The sequence below is a fragment of the Capra hircus genome, chromosome 19 (genome assembly GCF_001704415.2).
Source record: "Capra hircus breed San Clemente chromosome 19, ASM170441v1, whole genome shotgun sequence".
Lineage (NCBI taxonomy): Eukaryota > Metazoa > Chordata > Mammalia > Artiodactyla > Bovidae > Capra > Capra hircus.
In genome coordinates this window covers 19,844,873-19,863,687 of record NC_030826.1, presented here as the reverse complement: position 1 = coordinate 19,863,687, position 18,815 = coordinate 19,844,873, and the positions used below count along the sequence as shown (strand labels likewise).

At 50.4% G+C, this 18,815-nt stretch overlaps 2 protein-coding genes across 2 annotated transcripts; both read left to right on the top strand.

Moving 5' to 3' along the window:
• On the top strand, nucleotides 311–4,144 carry ALDOC (aldolase, fructose-bisphosphate C). Its single transcript, XM_018064308.1, has 9 exons — nucleotides 311–704; nucleotides 1,719–1,840; nucleotides 1,930–2,141; nucleotides 2,257–2,311; nucleotides 2,406–2,566; nucleotides 2,688–2,771; nucleotides 3,005–3,179; nucleotides 3,312–3,511; nucleotides 3,641–4,144. The coding sequence occupies exons 2-9, from the start codon at nucleotides 1,729–1,731 to the stop codon at nucleotides 3,734–3,736; spliced, it is 1,095 nt and encodes a 364-aa protein (XP_017919797.1). The 5' UTR covers nucleotides 311–704; nucleotides 1,719–1,728; the 3' UTR covers nucleotides 3,737–4,144.
• On the top strand, nucleotides 6,371–18,236 carry PIGS (phosphatidylinositol glycan anchor biosynthesis class S). The gene is made up of 12 exons (XM_018064306.1): nucleotides 6,371–6,466; nucleotides 6,746–6,885; nucleotides 6,968–7,079; nucleotides 9,464–9,553; nucleotides 9,973–10,064; nucleotides 11,445–11,652; nucleotides 12,185–12,327; nucleotides 13,671–13,785; nucleotides 14,931–15,076; nucleotides 15,857–15,957; nucleotides 16,579–16,789; nucleotides 17,145–18,236. The coding sequence occupies exons 1-12, from the start codon at nucleotides 6,433–6,435 to the stop codon at nucleotides 17,418–17,420; spliced, it is 1,668 nt and encodes a 555-aa protein (XP_017919795.1). The 5' UTR covers nucleotides 6,371–6,432; the 3' UTR covers nucleotides 17,421–18,236.

Genomic DNA, 18,815 nt, shown 5'->3' with positions numbered 1-18,815 from the left:
GGTCCTTTTGCCTGGGCTGCCTACCTCCACACACCCCTCCCAACGCATCCAGAGCCACAGCCAGCTCCTGACTCCTTTTCTTGCTTCCCCAAATACTCTGGGCACTGGACTACTTGTTCCCTGGCTCACTGCCTGGTGGGAAACAGACAAGGCTTCATTCTCTTACCTTCTCCATCCCCCTCTGGGGTAGCCCTGGTGAATAAGGGGGTGAGGACAGAGAACCCTCTGCCCCGGACTCGTGCACTGTTGCTGCCTGTGTTCCACCTACCCTATCTATGGTAATTGTTTACGGTGACTCTCCTTCATCAGACCAGGATACATCCCCAACAGCCAGCACAGTCCTCTGCACAAGGCCACCGTCGCAGGAATCAGAACAAGGCCATTTCCTGCCAGGGTGGCCTTTCCGCTGGTGTCTGGGCTCCGCGAAGTAGGAGGAGGACAGTCTACAACCACCTCCGAGATCCCGGCAGAGTCAGTCACTCCACCTCATCGCAGCGCCTCCGTGGGACCCCTCACCGCGCACTCCAGTCCTGGAAGGGGGCGTGGCCAGGGCGGGGAGGGGGAGGCCCCGCCCTCCGGGCGGGAGTCACGTAGCTCTGCGGCAGCCGCAGCCTCATTTACAGAAGCCGGGGCTGGAGGCGCAGCTGTCGCGCATCTGAACGCGAGCTGTTCCTGTGGCTGCGCAGCTACCTCGCTGCGGACAGGTGAGCCCCGAGAGTTGCTCAGCATCTCCGCTTGCTCTCCCTGACTCTCCCTCTGCCATCCTTGCCCTGCTCCTGCGGGGCCCTGGATGTGCCTTCTCGACTCTCCTTTCTGTCCACTCCACGGCTCAGCTTCTCCCACAGCACCCCTTCCTTTTAGCTCTGATGCAGCTTTTCCGATTCCAAATCTTCCTCTGCCGGCTGGACTTTTCCTTGGTGTTAGCCTCTTCCACCCAAACCGTTTTAACCTCAGCCTGCTTCCTCTCCTAGGCTGAGTTCCCTCCCCAGTTCTCCTGCCTTCACGGTCCCCCTGAGCTAGGTCCTTCTCCTTGGCTAGTTAGCCTGTCTCACCATCATCTCCCCATAGGTCTCCTCCCTCCTTATCCTGAATCTCTTCCTCCCTTTCAATCCTGAGCCTCTGCTCCCATTCCTGTTAAGGAATAGAGAAGAGGTTATGGAAGCCCGTGGCCGTTGTTTTTTGTTTTTTGTTTTTTTTCACCACTGCTACTCCCTACCCCCACCCTTTCCTCTAGAAGCTGAGGGAAGAGGGATGATGGGTACTTTTGCCTCATTCTGAAGCCTCGGAAGTGCACCTTCCCTCAGGGCCCTGCTGAGTGAGGATGAGAAAAAGGAAATTGGAATGGCCAGGGCTTTTGCCTACCTGAAGAAGGGGCCAAATTCAGTGAAAGAAAGACTGGCATCTTTATTGAGGCAGTATTTTCATAAGAAGACCTGTAGCTTTGGGGCTGTTCACCTCCCCACCCCTACTCTGGGGCTGGGAAGGGTGCCCGTCAGGGACAAAAGGAGATGTGGGAACTGGGGCCCCAAGCCTGTTAACTGCCTGAGAGACTGGTGCCATGTTGACGTCCAGGACTTGCGCCAAGGACTGCAGCTCTGTTCCCAACCGTTGCTTGTTGGGCTGGAAGGAAGAGGCCATTTGGCCCACATGAGCAGGAAAGGAAACAGAGGAGGTAGGGTGGGTGGGGTCCAGCATTTATACCTGTCTCCATTCCACAGAACTGTCACCATGCCCCACTCGTACCCAGCCCTTTCTGCTGAGCAGAAAAAGGAGTTGTCCGACATTGCCCTGCGGATTGTGGCCCCAGGCAAAGGCATTCTGGCCGCAGATGAGTCTGTAGGTAGGTGGGGCCCTGCGGTCAGGTGGGGAAGAGGTGGCCAAGGAGCTTGGGGATGACCTTGCCACCCTGCTTTGTTTGCCCCTCCCCAGGCAGCATGGCCAAACGGCTGAGCCAAATTGGGGTGGAGAACACTGAGGAGAACCGCCGGCTGTACCGCCAGGTTCTGTTCAGTGCCGATGACCGTGTGAAGAAGTGCATCGGCGGTGTCATCTTCTTCCATGAGACACTCTATCAGAAAGACGATAATGGTGTCCCCTTCGTCCGCACCATCCAGGATAAGGGGATTGTCGTGGGCATCAAGGTGCAGCCACTGGCCCTAGATGGGGGCTGAGCATGGAAATAGGTGTGTGTTCGTGTGCAGGGTGGCAGACAGGGTCCTGCCTGGGTTCAGTTCTGTGCCTGTGTTTCCCCTTCAGGTTGACAAGGGTGTAGTGCCTCTAGCCGGAACTGATGGAGAAACCACCACTCAAGGTACAGGAGGGGTGGGCTTCAGGACCACAGAGCTGTTGGGTGGCTGCTGCTGGCAAAGAGGAACAGAATAATGAGGTTGGCACTCTGCCTACAGGGCTGGATGGGCTCTCGGAGCGCTGTGCCCAGTACAAGAAGGATGGCGCTGACTTCGCCAAGTGGCGCTGCGTGCTGAAAATCAGTGAGCGCACACCCTCAGCACTTGCCATTCTGGAGAATGCCAATGTGCTGGCCCGCTATGCCAGCATCTGCCAGCAGGTGGGCCTATGTGTGTGTGAGATCGTCAGATGGGTGTTCTGTGCCTGGTGGCAAGGGGGTTACATGGCTTTCTTCCATCCCAACTCCTGCCCCTCCTAAGCTACTCTGCTCTTACCTGCAGAATGGGATTGTGCCTATTGTGGAACCTGAGATTCTGCCTGATGGAGACCATGACCTCAAACGTTGCCAGTACGTTACAGAGAAGGTGAGTCCGCCCCGGGCACAGACAGACACCACAGGGAGAACTTGACAGGGAGCCTGTGCTCCACAATCCCTGGCTCAGATGCAGGCACTTTCCTCAAGCACATTTTTGCTTGACCCCAGAACGTACCTGTGAGTCTAACCTGTATCCACTCTCACAGTTATACCCACTTTACCCTAGGCAGGGAACATAATGGCAGGGGCCCAGAACCTTAGTCAGCCTCCTCTGATCCCCAGGTCCTGGCTGCTGTGTACAAGGCCCTGAGTGACCATCACGTGTACCTGGAGGGCACCCTGCTCAAGCCCAACATGGTGACCCCTGGCCATGCCTGCCCCATTAAGTATAGCCCAGAGGAGATCGCCATGGCAACTGTCACTGCCCTGCGTCGCACTGTGCCCCCGGCTGTCCCAGGTACCACCCTGATTCCAAAGCTGTCCCTATCCCTAAGACCCATTCTCAGGTTCTTCTTGTGGCCTCCGGAAGTCCCTTACCCTGGAAAAATAAGGAGCGATCGATTGGTTTGTCTCCTCTTCTCTGTCCTAGGCGTGACCTTCCTGTCTGGGGGTCAGAGTGAAGAAGAGGCATCTCTCAACCTCAATGCTATCAACCGATGCCCCCTTCCCCGGCCATGGGCCCTCACCTTCTCCTATGGGCGTGCCCTGCAGGCCTCTGCACTCAATGCCTGGCGAGGGCAACAGGACAATGCTGGGGCCGCCACTGAGGAGTTCATCAAGCGGGCTGAGGTTGGGAGCTAAAGGTGGTGGGTGGGGAGGTGGGGTGTAGCTAGGCAGGCGGCAGCCCAGAGGCTCTAGCCTGGACAGGGTCAGGAACCTGTGGACTGGGTCAGCCTACTTACTCCACTCCTTTTGCAGGTGAATGGGCTTGCAGCCCAGGGCAAGTATGAAGGCAGCGGAGAAGATGGTGGAGCGGCAGTGCAGTCCCTCTACATTGCCAACCACGCCTACTGAGTACCCCTCCACACCACAGCCCTTGGCCCAACCACCTGCGCCCAGTTTTGCCTGTAGTTATGGCCAGGGCCAAGTAGCCTTGCAGAGCAGAGATGCCTCCATCCAGCACTGAGTCGTCTTCCTTTGTTCTCCTCCCCTCCCCTCTCAGATTGCTGCACCTGGGACCATTGGATGGGAGGATAGGGAGCCCTCATGACTGAGGGCAGGAGAACTTGCTAGAAGTCAGAGCAGGATGCCTGGGTCTCCCCCCAGCCTCTGCCACCCCCCACAATTTTCCCATGATGGGGTTGCTTCTCCTTGGGCTGTGCCTGCCCGCCCTCTCTCCTGGGGTCAGAGGGTAGGGCGGCAGTGCTGACTCATGCTTTGTGCGCATACCACATAGCAAATAAATGGTAGCAAAACATGCTACTTTGTCTGCATTTTTTACATATCTAATTTCACCTCCCAGTTTCTGATCTCTGTAGTGCCTCTGAGCCATCTTGGACTGTGGAGGTGGAAAGGGTGGATTTTGTTTTACTGGGCATTAAGTTTAGGGGGAGGGGCACATCCAGTCACCATTCTCAGCTCAGGCTCTTGTTGATGTCTGAGGCTGGAGCAAGGAGGTATGGAGGGCTGTGAGTCTTTCAGGAACTGCCACTTTAGAGGCACTTGACTGCAGCTGCAGAAGAACGGAGTGAGGCTGTGCTGTGCTTAGTCACTCAATCGTGTCCAACTCTTGGCAACTCCCATGGAATGTACCCTCTCTTGTCCATGGGGATTCTCCAGGCAAGAATACTGGAGTAGGTTTGCCATGCCTCCTCCAGGGGATCTTCCTAATCCAGGGATTGAACCAAGGTCTCCTGCATTGTGGGTGGATTCTTTACCATCTGAGCCACTAGGGAAGCCCAGAGTGAGGCTAGACCCAAGCAACTTCTGATGGCAGCTTTTGTGCATGGCCCCAAACTGGGCAAAGAGGCAATAGGAGTCTCTCACCTCTCAGCTGTGTTGACACATTCCACCAGGGGAAGCCACTACAGGAGCAGCACCTGGGTTCTTGCCCAACAGGAAAATCCCCAACCTAAGCACTGCCAGACCCAGCACGGTTATCTAAGAGGTTGCCAAGCGCTGTTGCTCATTCTTATCTGAGATAGATAGGGGCACAGAGGGAGCCAGTTTAAGGGTCTGGGCAAGAGTGACCTGGTGAGGTCTCATGCTGAACTTTGACCTCTTGGCCTGGGCGTTGGGAATAGGTTGAGACTCTGGGTCTATCTGAGCAGATGAAAGGACGAGAGAACCTACTGGGTGTGTTCTGTGTGAACTGTGGAGGCCATGCTCTACGTAACGTGCACAGCCAATGCTTCTCCCAAATAATTATTGCAGTATGGGAATGTAGGCTCAGTGTGGCCTGATCTTATATAAATAAAAATAGCTAACACTTATATAGCAGTCTCCTGCCAGGCCTTTACAGTTATTAACTCACATACTACAACAATTCTATATAAAGTAGATACTATTGCAATTCCTACTTATTTATTTTAAAAAACAATTTTATTCCTTTTGGCTGAGCTATATGCATGCAGGATCTTAGTACCCTGAGCAGGGATCGAATCCATGCCCCTGCAAAGTCTTAACCACTGGACCACCAGGGAATTCCCTGCTATCCCTATTTTATTTTATTTTATTTTATTTATCCCTATTTTAATATGAGGAAACAAGATCACTTCTCAAGATCGCTCAGGTGAAGTAAGGAGGCTGGGATTTGAACCAAATTTGAACAAGAAAGATCCAGAGTCTGTGCTCATGAGTTTGTAAGAATTTTAGTGAAGTGGCTCAGAGGTTAAAGCGTCTGCCTGCAATGCGGGAGACCTGGGTTCTATCCCTGGGTCAGGAAGATCCCCTGGAGAAGGAAACGGCAACCCACTCCAGTATTCTTGCCTGGAGAATCCCATGGACGGAGGAGCCTGGTGGGCTACAGTCCACGGGGTCGCAAAGAGTCGGACACGACTGAGCGACTTCACTTCATTCAGACTTTAACAAGTTAGGAATGAATCCAAATGAATTTAAAAACTATTAAATGAGCTAAATATGCTAAAACAGGTACTACTAGCTTGCTCCTCAGGAAGAGGAGCTCTATAATAAGGATGATAAACAATGACCGTGATAGGTGACTTTCCGTGTGCTCTTTATGAATGACCTCATTTTAGTCAGTATCTCCATTTTTCAGATGAGAAAATTGAGACTTAGAGCTTCGCGTATCGCCCAGCTAGTATTTAACGATTGCAGAGTTTGCGCTCTTAATCCCTGGGGCCAGGAGTAGGTTCCACATGGAATCGGAGGGTGTCTTCCAGCAAAACCGAAACCCGCAGTTTCTCAACCACCCGTTGACCCCGGGGCAGCCACCTTTCAAATTCCAGGAGAGGCTCTTTGCGGACCCCTCCTACCCCTCGCTGGAGAAGGAAACGGCAACCCACTCCAGTAGTCTTGCCTGGAGAATCCTATGGACAGAGAAGCCTAGCGGGCTACAGTCCATGGGGCTGCAAGAGTCGGCCACGACTGAACCTCATCACCACCTACCCCTCGCAGGCTTCCTACCGCCGGAGTGCCGCTAGTGATTGGTCGCGACCGCGGCGGTGGGCGCGCCCCCTCCGTGCGGGTTTCCGATTGGGGGAGGCCTGCGCGGCCCCGCCCCTCGGCGGCAGGAGCGTTCGGACGCAAGCATGGCGGCCGCCGGGGCCGCAGCTACGGACCTAGGTTCGGTGGCATTCGGGTCGGGGCTGCGGCTCGCGGAATGCAAGGGAGGAGTGCAGGGGTGGGGACTGTGGTGTGCCAGAGGTCTCGCGGACTGGGGGTCGGGGTTCGTCTCAGACCGGATTCTTTCAGACTCGGGCCCAGGCCCCTAGCCCGGGAATCCCTCGGAAGGCGGGCCGAGAGGCTCTGAGGACGGTTTGCCGGGGGCTCCTCCGCCTCCGGGGTGGGGCAGGCACCCAAGCCCACTGCTGGTTCCTCAGTGGATCCCTCCGTGCCCCCCAGAGGTGGTCCGAGGCAAGCGCGCCGCCCTCTTCTTCGCCACGGTGGTCATCGTGCTAGGGTTGCCGCTCTGGTGGAAGACCACGGAGACCTACCGGGCCCCGTTGCCTTACTCCCAGATCAGTGGGCTGAATTCCCTGAAGGTAAGACCTCGGGGGTGGAGGACCAAGGGACAGCCCGGGAAGATGGAGACTCAGCTGATGGATCTGATGCTTCTTCCCGCAGCTGCGGCTAATGGTGCCGGTCACTGTAGTGTTTACCCAGGAATCAGTGCCATTGGATGACCAGGAAAAGCTGCCTTTCACCGTTGTGCATGAGAGAGAGATCCCTCTGAAGTGTGAGTTCCTGGGGGATCAGGGTTGCCTTTCTGAGCTCAGTCCACAGATAGATTGGCTAGGAGGAGCATGTGTGTGTGTCTGACCCTTTGCAACCCAATGGACGGAAGCCTACCAAGCTCCTCTATCTATGGGATTTCCAGGCAAGAATACTGGAGTGGATTGCCATTTCTTCCTCCAGGGGATCTTCCCGACCCAGGGATTGAACCCGCGTCCCTTGCATCTCCTGCATTGGCAGGCGGATTCTTTACCACTGTGCCACCTGGGAAGCCCAGGAGGAGCATGGGTACCCTGAAAAAGTGGTTAAAAACTTATTTTAAAAGCCCTCTCTAAATGAACACTGTGTTTGCTGAGGGGCGGGGGGGGGAAGCTTTAAATTCAGTAATCACGATTAACATGGCAGTTTTTTTCATAAAACAATTGTGCAATACCTGATCAGCAGCAGGTGATGCTCATTAGGGGACAGAGCAGGATGTGGGGTGTAATGGAATGAACACAGGATTTGGAATCAATTTGAACTTGTATACAGGCCTTATTCATTTTAACATTAACACTTTACCGAGTGTGAGGCACTTTTGTGTGCTTAGTCACTCAGTCATGTTTGGACTCTTTGCCATCCCATGGACTGTAGCCCTCCAGGCTCCTCTGTCCATGGGGATTCTCCAGGCAAGAATACTGGAGTGGATTGCCATGCCCTCCTCCAGGGGATCTTCCAACCAAGAGATCAAACCAAGGTCTCCCGCATTGCAGGCGAATTCTACACCGTCTGAACCACCAGGGAAGCACTTTTCCTAGGTATCAGGAATTTGGAGATGAATAAGAAAATGATAATAGTTTCAAGAAATCCATAGGTAGGGGAGAGAGACAGAGAAAGAAATCAATGTAGAAGTATATAAGTATATAAGAAACAGAGACTGTACTTAAGAAAGAGACTATAACTGGGAGGAAAAAAAGGTAGAGAAGGTTTTGAGGGCTGTAATTTTTTTTTAAGAGACAGCATTTATTGTTTTTTAAACAACCTCTGCATTATTTATTATTTTTGGCTGTGCTGGGTCTTCACTGCAGTGTGCAGGCTTCTCATTGAGGTGGTTTCTCTTGTTGCGGAGCAGACTCATTTGTTGTGGCACACAGGCTCAGTTCTTCAGTGACATGTGGAATCTTCCTGGACCAGGGATCGAACCTGTGTCCCTTGTTTTGGCAGGTGGACTCTTATGCACTGCGCCACTAAGGAAGTCCTGAGGGTTGTACTTTTTAAGACAGATTTTTAAAGGAAGTGTAGGAATTCAGGTTAAATGAGGAGGTGAGAAAGGGATAACATTAGGATAACTAATATTAGTTGTTCATTATATGCCAGAAACTAGGTGAAACACTCTATTTACATGTGTTGCCTCATTTAATCCTAACATTATGACCTCCATTTTGTTAAGTTTCTCCTTTTTCTTTTATTATATATCAGCTCTTCCTACCCTGTTCCAATATATTTCTTTTCATTGATTTGTTGGAGAAACCAGGTCCTTTGTTTGTTAGAACATCTCACATTCTGGATTTGGCAGATTTTTTTAACGTATTCCTTTATTATCCTTATTTCCTATAAACTGATAGTTAGATCTAGTGGTTTTTTAAAAATCAGGCTCAGGTTTTTCTTTTTTTTTAACTAAAAATATTTTTTTCTTTTGGTTGCACTGTGTGACATGCAGGATCTTAGTTCCCTGACCAGGGAGCAAACCCAGGCCCCCTGTATTGGGAGTGTGGAATCTCAGCCACTGGACCACCAGGGAAGTCCTGACGTGTCTGTTCTCTATGTCTGACTCTCTATTCCAGCATCTTCTTTTTATCAAGAATGTGTACTGAGTTTAATTCTTTCGAGGCATTTATTGAAATAATCACGTGGCTTTCCTCCTTATACCTTTTCATTGTGATGAGTACTGTAGTAGATTTCCCTGTGGGGAGGGTACTCCAGGTTTAAGGTACTCAGGGAGAGGGAAGGGCTGGGCAGGTGGATGAGGTGGAGTGCCTGTACTTATATCATCCACGGTTTTTCAGGAGGCACTAGTGGAAAGAACCTGCCTGCCAATGCAGGAAATGCAAGAGACTTGAGTTTGATCCCTACATCAGGAAGATCCTCTGGAGGAGGGCATGGCAACCCACTCCAGTATTCTTGCCTAGAAAATCCCATGGACAGAGGGGCCTGGTGGGCTACAGTCCATGGGGTCACAAAGTCAGACACCACTGAGCATGCACACACAGTCTGCATAAATCATTAGAACTGGCTGTAGCTTCTTGGTCTTTCTCTGTACATCATCATCATCTTGCTCTCCAGGATGCTGGACAGTGTTAGGGCTGGAAAGGTGGGCTCTTTTCATTATGCCTCTTTCTTTTCTCTCAGATAAACTGAAAATCAAATGCCGTTTTCAGAAGGCCTATCGGAAGGCTTTGGATCATGAGGAGGCGGCCCTGTCACTGGGCAATATACAAGGTACCGGAAGGGGTGATCATTTTTAACAGGAAGCCCTCTTTTTCCTTCTGATCTCTAAGTGTGTAGTTTTCATACTTTGTCTTTTTTTTTTTTTTTGGCTGCATCATGCAGCTTGTGGCTATCTCACTTCCCCCACCAGGGGATTGAACCCGGGCCATGGCAATGGGAAAGCCCAGAATCCTGACCACTAGGCCACCAGGGAATTCCTGCCATCCCTTGTCTTAACTCCAGAACCTCTCTGGGAATGCTGGGAGTGAGAGACCTTGTGTCTCAGCGCGGGCCACTGAAGGCCAAACCTGGCCACCGTGTCAGCTGGGTGTGAGTGGGAGGTGGAGTGATGGACTAGGCATCCTGGGGGCGCCAGAGGGAGAGGGAATGGTGTTTTCTGCTCCTGGTAAACCCCCTGCTCTTGTCCCCAGAGGCAGAAGCCATGTTAGCTGAGCCATCGGAGCAAGCAGAGGGCTCCCTGACAGTGTACGTGATCTCTGAACGCTGCTCGCTCCTCCCTCAGGTAGGGTGAGCAGACAGGCTGCGGCCTGGCCGTCTCCCTACAGCTCGTCCTCACCTGTCTCCTGGTTGCGGGATTGCCCGTTCCTTCCATTTGCTGCAGAAAACTCCGCAAGTATTTTTTTAAAAAGAATGCAAACAGGGATTGTTTTCATTGACTCTGGGTCTTTCTAAATCCAGGGCTTGGAGATGATTAAAGTTCCAATTTAAAGTGGGGGAAAAAAGTCAGTAGGATTAAAGAAGCCGCTTTGAATGGGCTGGGATGATAATATGAGCCACACATTGATCTTTTCACTTACTGAGCAAAAGGCTCAGTGGGAGCTGTACTGCGTACATTTTATTTATTTATTTATTAAAATATTATTTATTTGACTGTGCCAGGTCTTAGTTGCGGCACATGAGATCTTTGATCTTTGTTGTAGCATACGGGGTCTTTAGTTGCATGTGGCATGTGAACTTAGTTGCGGCCTGTGAGATCTAGTTCCTTGACTAGGGATTGAACCCAGGCCCTCTGCATTGGGAGCATAGAGTCTTAGCCATGGACCATCAGGGAAGTCCCTTATTTTTAAATTTATAATGAAATGTTAATTATTACAAAAAGATGAAAGAAAGTTTTAATGAACATGCATTTCCCATTGCCAGTTTGCAAAGTACAGTACAACCCTAGTGTATCTCCATGGTTATACCCCATTTCCCTTTCAGCCCAAGGCAGCCATAGTTTTTGTGTATCATTCTCTTACTTTTCTTTCAAGTTTTACCATGTGTTATATCTCTCTAAGCACTATGCTTAATTTTACCTGTTTTTGAACTTTTTATGTAAATGGCATAATAGATTGCATGTTCTTCTCCAGTTTTCACTTCGCTCGACCTTTATGTTTGAGTCATTCTTGATGTCTAGTTGAATCTAACGCGTTCACTTAAAACTCTGCCTTATGTTTCATTGTATAAACATATCACAGTTTATCCATTCTGTCGCGAACAGGCATTTGGATTGTCTCCAGTTTTATCCTATTACAAATAATGCTGCCGTGAAAATTCTTGTACTTGCCTCTTTGCCATGTGCTGTCTGCTTATATCAAACTTGCCAGTGGTTCGTTTCTTCTTGCTCAGTGTGCCGTCTCTTAGTTTCTAGCCCACAAAGATAGAGCTGTTGCCTGGACCTGTGTCGACTGGGAAGGAGAAGAGAACTAAAATGAATGAAAACACTCACATAGCCCCATAGTTCAGAAATGCTGAGATAATTAGTTCACTGTGAATCCAGAGAGAGGTGCAGACCTGCTGGTCGGTGGCAAAAGACCAGATTCTCAAAGAGGGGAGCCAGAGTGCTCCTCTGCTTTCTTCCCTAACCTGTGTGGGCCTCCTGTCCCTTGCTTGCCCCTCATAGGACATGATGAGCTACATTGGGTCCAAGAGGATGGCAGTTGTGCGGGGGATAATGCACCGGGAGGCCTTCAACATCATCGGCCGCCGCATCATCCAGGTAGCCCAGGCCATGTCTTTGACTGAGGACGTTCTTGCTGCAGCCCTGGCTGACCACCTTCCCGAGGACAAGTGGAGCTCTGATAAGAGGCGGCCTCTCAAGTCCAGCTTGGGTAGGATGTCCCGGCTTTTGCCAGGGGAAGGAAGAGGGAAATGAATTATGCGGAGACACTGGGGTGAGAGGGGAATCTACATGCAGATGCTTCACTCCTTTCTTCTGTGATTTCATAGAAGTATTTATTTTTAATCGAAGGATAACTGCTTTACAATATTGTGTTGGTTTCTGCCCTACATCAACATGAATCAGCCATAGGTTTTAGTTTCATTTTTCTTAAAAATTTTTTTTTTAATTTATTTGGCTGTGTGAAATCTTAGTTGCAGCATGGGGGATCTAGTTCCCTGACCAAGGACTGAACCCAGGCCCCCTGCATTGGGAGTGCAGAGTCTTAGCCGCTGGACCACCAGAGAAGTCTCTCATCTTTTTCTTAAAGTACTCGGTGTTCCTCACCCCAGGTTTATCCTCCCTTTGGTTCCATGATGGCAATCAGACCCCTTCCAGAGAGAAACAAGTGCAGCTTAGCCAGGGGTACAGGCTTGCCTTTGATCCATAGGAACCCCTGGCTTCCCTGACTCCTGTTTCTTTAGGCTATGAAATCACCTTCAGTTTACTCAACCCTGACCCCAAGTCCCATGACGTGCACTGGGACATTGAGGGGGCTGTCCGGCGCTACGTGCAGCCCTTCCTGAGAGCCCTCAGTGCAGCAGGAAACTTCTCTGTGGACTCGCAGGTGAGACTAGGAGCAAGCTGAAGAGCCCTTTTCCTGGGTACACCACCCTTTGCCATCCTGCACCATCGTTTCCTACCATACATATTTAGCCTTTACAAGTGTAGTCTGTTCTTCTGGCTCTTTGAGCTTGCGGGTTGGTTAGGAAATTCCTGTGTATATATATGGTTCTGGGGTCTACTTTCCCTCCTTGGTGTCCAGCTTGGGGAATTTGGTCAGTGCTTGTTAAAAAACTGACTTCCTTATGGCTCCTTCTGGAACTGTATACAACAGTTTTACTATCCTACAAATTTATTTAAAAACACACAGGCAGTTTGGGATTGACGTGTACACGCTGCTGTATCTAAAATGGATAACCCAACAGGGACCTAGTGTATAGAACACTCTGCTCAGTGTTATGTGGCAGCCTAGATGGGAGGGGAGTTTGGGAGAGAATAGATACATGTATATGTATGGCTGAGTCCCTTTGCTGTCCACGGGAAACTATCTCAACATTGTTAATTGACCATACTTTGGTATCAAATCGGAGAAGGCAATGGCACCCCACTCCAGTACTCTTGCCTGGAAAATCCCATGGATGGAGGAGCCTGGTAGGCTATGGTCCGTAGGGTTGCTAAGAGTCAGACACAACTGAGTGACTTCACTTTCACTTTTCACTTTCATGCATTGGAGAAGGAAATGGCAACCCACTCCAATATTCTTGCCTGGAGAATCCCAGGGATGGGGGGAGCCTGGTGGGCTGCCGTCTATGGGGTTGCACAGAGTCGGACACGACTGAAGCAACTTAGCAGAAGCAGCAGCTGCAGTATAAAATAGTTTTAAAAAAAACTTCCTGAAATATGTTAACATAGTAACAATAAAGACGTGAAGAATGTAGTTTTCTGAATCACACAGTGTCCTTTTTAGGGAAAATATGGGAGACATTTTTATCAGGTCTTGGTAGTGGGAGTAATTAACTTCTGAATACCTGACTTTATTTGATCTGTGGACACTGAATTATGCTCTTTTTTGTTTAGGCTTTTGGAGAGCCTGGTAAAGTAATATGTTCAAAGCATGGATTTAGTGTGTTAACTTTATCCTTAGCTTTGTTATTTTTTTTCCCCTAGTCCTGTTTTCTCTCAGCCTTGATTTTTTTTTAATTAAATTTTTTTTTTAAAAATTGAAGGACAGTTGCTTTACAGAATTGTGTTGGTTTCTGCCAAACAGCAACATGAATCAACCATAGGTATACGTAAGCCTTGATTTTTGTCTCTCATATTTTCCCTGCCTAATTGTTATCGTTTTGAGAACACACTGGACTATCAATCAACAGACAAAATAACACGTTTTTCCTCTTTGTTCTTCAGATCCTTTACTATGCAGTGTTGGGGGTAAACCCCCGCTTTGACTCAGCTTCCTCCAGCTACTACTTGGCCGCACACAGCCTCCCCCATGTCATCAACCCCGTGGAGTCCCGGCTGGGTGAGCTCCTGAGATTGAGGGTCTCTCTGGCAGGCCAGGGAAGGACCCGGTAGGCTCAGCCTGGGGTGGGAAGTGGGTTGTATATAGTGACGGCTCCCAGGTTGGGTTGGTCCGAGAGTGTTGAGGAGGTGCTGGGCTTTTAGGCTCCTTTCCCGTGATAGTCTCCACTTCCACACTGTCATAGCCAAAAGCACTTATTAAGCATTCCATGCACTTTTTATAAACACATGGATCGTCCCTGCAAACCATCCAGGGAAGATACAGCCACACTTTCTTGTAAGAAAGATGATAGTAGCCGTACATGAAGGTGGAATTTGAGTTGATAGTTCTTCTGATTGAGGAACCTTGAAGCTGGGATTCCAGTTTTTCATTTTGGGGCTGGATCCTGGGAAGAGGAGGTTTGACCGAGAACTGTAATAGAGGCAAACCAAGGGGAGTAAATCACTAGCTGTGGAATTTCAGGGTTAGGCCAGCATGTATCAAGGGCTGTGGGAGGGACAACATGAGAGGCCTTGGTGAATCCTTCCTCCCTTCCTCCTTCCCTTCAAAGACTGAGGGACTGCTTAACGGCATGAGTGTCTACAGAGAGAGAGATTTCAGGCTAGGCCACTATGAGCTCAGAGGCAAAAGAGTTAAGAGTGCATAGATATTCTGGAAGCTCAGGAAAGTTTACTGTGGGTGAATTTTGAGAGAGTGACCGAGTTGAGGCTGCCCAGGCAGGCAGGCAGGCAGGCGCTAGATCACCACTTTAAGATGTTTGAACTTTAACCTGGTAAGAGTGGCTGGCTGCAGAAGGATATGAAGCAGGGACTGACCCGAGGTCAGATTTATCCTTGTGCCTAAGAACGGGTTATAGTAATATGGGTGCGATATGGTAGTGGGCCAGAGAGCAGTCGGTGGCAGGGTATGGTGTGGGGGTCTGTTGGAGGAGGGGCGATTGGGGGGCAGGAATGCACTTTCAGGGGAGTGGCACATGTTGGGAGAATGTTGAGGTTCTTTACCACAGACACCCAGGCCTGGAGGATATCTTAGTGATTATCAGCTGGGGAAACTGAGGTACAGAGTGTCCAGCAGTCAGCGGGTGACCTGGAACTAAGATCTGGATTCAACCTGCTGTGCTGACTCCCCTTCTCCTTGTGCCCCAGGATCCAGCGCCGCCTCCCTTTACCCCGTGCTCAACTTTCTCCTCTACGTTCCGGAGCTCGCCCACTCCCCCCTGTACATTCAGGACAAGGATGGGGCTCCAGTGGCCACCAACGCCTTCCACAGTCCCCGCTGGGGCGGCATTATGGTAAATGGTCACACCGTGCAGAGCCCAGAGCCCAAGCTTCAGGGACAGACTGATGTTCCCTGAGACTGTTCCTTCTGCTATTCCTCTGTGGCCCAGCCTGAGTGGGTCTGGGAGGTGAGGGCACCTCCTCGGCCGGCCCCACTGCTTCTTGTTTCCATCAGTGTTGCTATAATCAGCCCCTTTTGCACTTGGCAGTTTTGCACTTAGGACTATTCTATGTGTAACTTAGATCCAGGCCCTATCTGTGGGAGTCTTACAAGATTGGTAACTCTGTCTCCCCTGTAAGATTGGGAGTTTCTCATGGGTAGGAACTCTAAAATGGAATACAAATATTTCATTTTCTTTTTTTTTTTAAATAAATATTTCTTTAATAAGACTTGTGAGGGGGTAATGGAGATATAGAGCTTCCCAGGTGGTGTTAGTGGTAAAGAAGCCGCCTTCCAGTACAGGAGATATAAGAGACGTGGGTTTGATCCCTGGGTCGGGAAGATCCTCTGGAGAAGGAAATGGCAACTCACTCTAGTGTTCCTGCCTGGAAAATCCCATGGACAGAGGAGCCTGGCTGTAGTCCATGGGGTTGCACAGAGTCAGAAATGACTAATAATAGTGGAGATCAGGTATATAAGACTCCTAATAGCAGGTATTCCAGACATATTTGGTTTGTCATTTTTAAAGAGCACAGAGTATGTTTTCCTTTTCTCTCGTGGGCCCCAGAGGGTCTGGGGCAGAGCTGTGCACGGTCGTAGCATGATGTTGAGGCCACCTTGTTGCCCCCTGCAGGTATACAACGTGGACCCGAAAGCCTACAACGGCTCGCAGCTGCCGGTGAGAGTCGAGGTGGACATGATGCGGGTTATGGAGGTGTTCCTGGCTCAGTTGCGGTGAGGCCCTGGGGGATCCGCTTGGGGGCGTGGCTACTGAGTCTGACTCTTGCCTGGAGTGAACTCTCACCTGGCAGGGATACCTTGGCTATACCTGGAGCCCCAAGGAAACCAAGAAAAGTTTCCAAGAATCCCTTCATCTTTCTCCTAAGACAGACTAGTTGCTGACAAAGACTGTTTTAGGAAAAATAGCCTTATGAATCTGTGGTGGCTCGGTGGTAAAGAATCCGCCTGCCAATACAGGAGATGTGGGTTCAATCCCTGGATCGGGAAGATCCCCTAGAGGAGGAAATGGCAACCCACTCCAGTATTCTTGCTTGGGAAATCCCATGGACAGAGGAGCCTGACGGGCTACAGTCCATGGGGTCACAAAAGAGTCGGACACGACTTAGCAACTAAACTTCAACAACAAGAACAAAAAGTGAGATCATTGGTTAAAGCAGAGCTTGGGGCTTGGAACTGCTTAGGGTTGCGTCTCACCCCCTAAGACCCTGAGGTGCTTCCTACAACCCCTGTGGTTCTGGGTGAGATGGAAAATCTGGATAGTTACTCTAGGAATCTCGACCATCTTCTCGCACCTTGTGGTCTCTGCTCCTTTGATCTTCTGCGCTGTTCCTACAGGCTGCTCTTTGGGATTCCTCAGCCCCAGCTGCCTCCAAAATGCCTGTTTTGGGGGCCTAAGAGTGAAGGGATAATGACCTGGGAGTTAGACCGGTTGCTCTGGGCCCGGTCCGTGGAGAACCTAGCCACAGCCACCACCACTCTCACCTCCCTGGCCCAGCTTCTGGGCAAGATCAGCAATATTGTCATCAAGGACGATGTGGCGTCTGAGGTAAGCAGGCAGGGGATGCATTCTGTGGCTTAGGACGGGAGTGGCCAGCAACGGCCAGGGAGTGGTGAAGGCAGAGAGCTATTTGAGGTTCAGAGAGTGTGTGGGCATGCCATCCTCAGTGCCCAGGCTTCCTCTAGAGGGCAGTGCCAGCTCCCCAGGAGGAGTGCAGTGTGGGTGTGAAGTGTCAAACGGGCACTAAGAAGATAACCCCTGGCTCTTTTATACTGGCTGCCATATATCCTGGGTGAACTTCAAGCAACCTGCCTGGTAGATAGACGACACAGTGGGGCCCTCTCCCATCCCTCCCTACCAACCGATGCCTCAGACTTTTCGGTAACACCCTACCCCTTCCTAGGTATACAGGGCTGTAGCTGCAGTCCAGAAGGCGGCGGAGGAGTTGTCCTCTGGGCACCTGTCCTCTGCCTTCGCTGCCAGCCAGGAAGCTGTGACATCCTCGGAGCGTGCCTTTTTTGATCCCTCGCTCCTCCACCTTCTCTATTTCCCTGATGACCAGAAGTTTGCCATTTACATCCCGCTCTTCCTGCCCATGGCTGTGCCCATCCTCTTGTCCCTGTTCAAAATCTTCCTGGAGACTCGCAAGTCCTGGAAAAAGCCTGAGAAGACAGACTGAGTGGGGTGGCATCACAGTAGGAAGCCTTCCTTTCCAGCCAGGAGGGAGGTGTTAGATTGAGAGGCACATAACGGGGCCTGCCACAAGTGATTTGTCTCCAGCCTGCTCTGTTGCCACTCCAGCAATCAAAGTATAACACTCCAAGAGGGTTTGCTGTTTCCTGTCCTCCCCATTCTTGTGGCTCAGGTCCCTCCCACTCTTCATCTCCTCCCCCCACTCCAACTCCCAAACCTCAAAAGACCCAATCTGGGTCTCCTTACCTGCCTTGAACTTGAAGGCCTTTTACTATCTCCCGCTGCAGCAGGGGCAGCTTATCTTTCTGCCCTGTTCCTCACAGTCCTCTTGCACTGAGTGGGAGCATTAGGGAAAAGCCCTGGGTGGGATCTAGGGCCCTTCCCTCCTGCTTCTCTCGGATCCCTCAGAGAGAGCCCTAGCACTGCTCTTCTAGAAGGGGCCAGGCCCGTGTCATCTCTGGGGCCTTCTCCCTTCCTCCTGGGTGGCTACACTTGGTGGGTGCAGCCTGATGCTGTGTGTGGCAGAGGTTCCCTTCCTCATCCCTTTGTAGAGGCAGTGTGGTACAGTGGGGAGAGTTCTGGACATGTCTGAATTCAACCCTTGCTTCTGCACTTAATATCAGGGGAGCTTTGAATAAGCTACTTAATCCTCTCTGAGCCTCAGTTTTTCTTTTGTTAAAATAGCACTAATGACACCTCCCTTACAGGGTGGTTGTGAGGATTAAATGTGATGAGCTTGTGAAAGTGTCTGGCATATTCTAGGCTCTCAATAAACATTGGTTGAATATGAACTGGAATGATACGAAGTGTGATCATACCTTTCATTCTTCATTCGTGTGTAAGTCATGGTTTCCTCCTGTCTGTCTGCCTGGGCTCACTGGGTCCCTTTTACTTTCAGCTAGCCAGGTGCCCTTCCTACCTTCCTATCCTGGAGGGCCCTGTGGTGGCTAGACATTGTAGGCTGTTGTCCCTCAGAATTTCCTGGGTTATCTAGCAGGGGGTCTGGGAGAGGAGTAGCAGTGTAAGCTCTCAGATACTAACTGATTCATAAATTCTAAAAAAGAATATACAGTTGGCCCTTGAACAACGTAGTGGGTGAGATGCCTACCCTCTGCGCATTCAAAACTCAGACAATAATTTATATTTGGCCCTGTTTATCTGCAGTTCCATACCCACATATTCAGCCAACCTCCCATCGTGTAGTATTGTAGTATTTTCTATTGAAAAAAAATCCAAATAGGTGGACCCACTCACTTCAAACCCATGTTGTTCAAGGGTCAACTGTGTTGAGTGCAAGTTGCAGTGGGCACTGGACTAAGTGCTGGGTATTCTAGAGAACAGAGACGAGATCTCCAGTTTCACCGAACTGGTCTTGTAGGAG

Coding starts and splice junctions, on each gene's coding strand:
- ALDOC (XM_018064308.1), top strand. CDS start 1,729: ATGCCCCACTCGTACCCAGCCCTTTCTGCTGAGCAGAAAAAGGAGTTG. Junction 2,142..2,256: donor GGATTGTCGTGGGCATCAAG/GTGCAGCCACTG, acceptor TTTCCCCTTCAG/GTTGACAAGGGTGTAGTGCC. Junction 3,512..3,640: donor AGTTCATCAAGCGGGCTGAG/GTTGGGAGCTAA, acceptor CTCCTTTTGCAG/GTGAATGGGCTTGCAGCCCA.
- PIGS (XM_018064306.1), top strand. CDS start 6,433: ATGGCGGCCGCCGGGGCCGCAGCTACGGACCTAG. Junction 6,467..6,745: donor GGCCGCAGCTACGGACCTAG/GTTCGGTGGCAT, acceptor CGTGCCCCCCAG/AGGTGGTCCGAGGCAAGCGC. Junction 15,077..15,856: donor CCCGCTGGGGCGGCATTATG/GTAAATGGTCAC, acceptor TGCCCCCTGCAG/GTATACAACGTGGACCCGAA.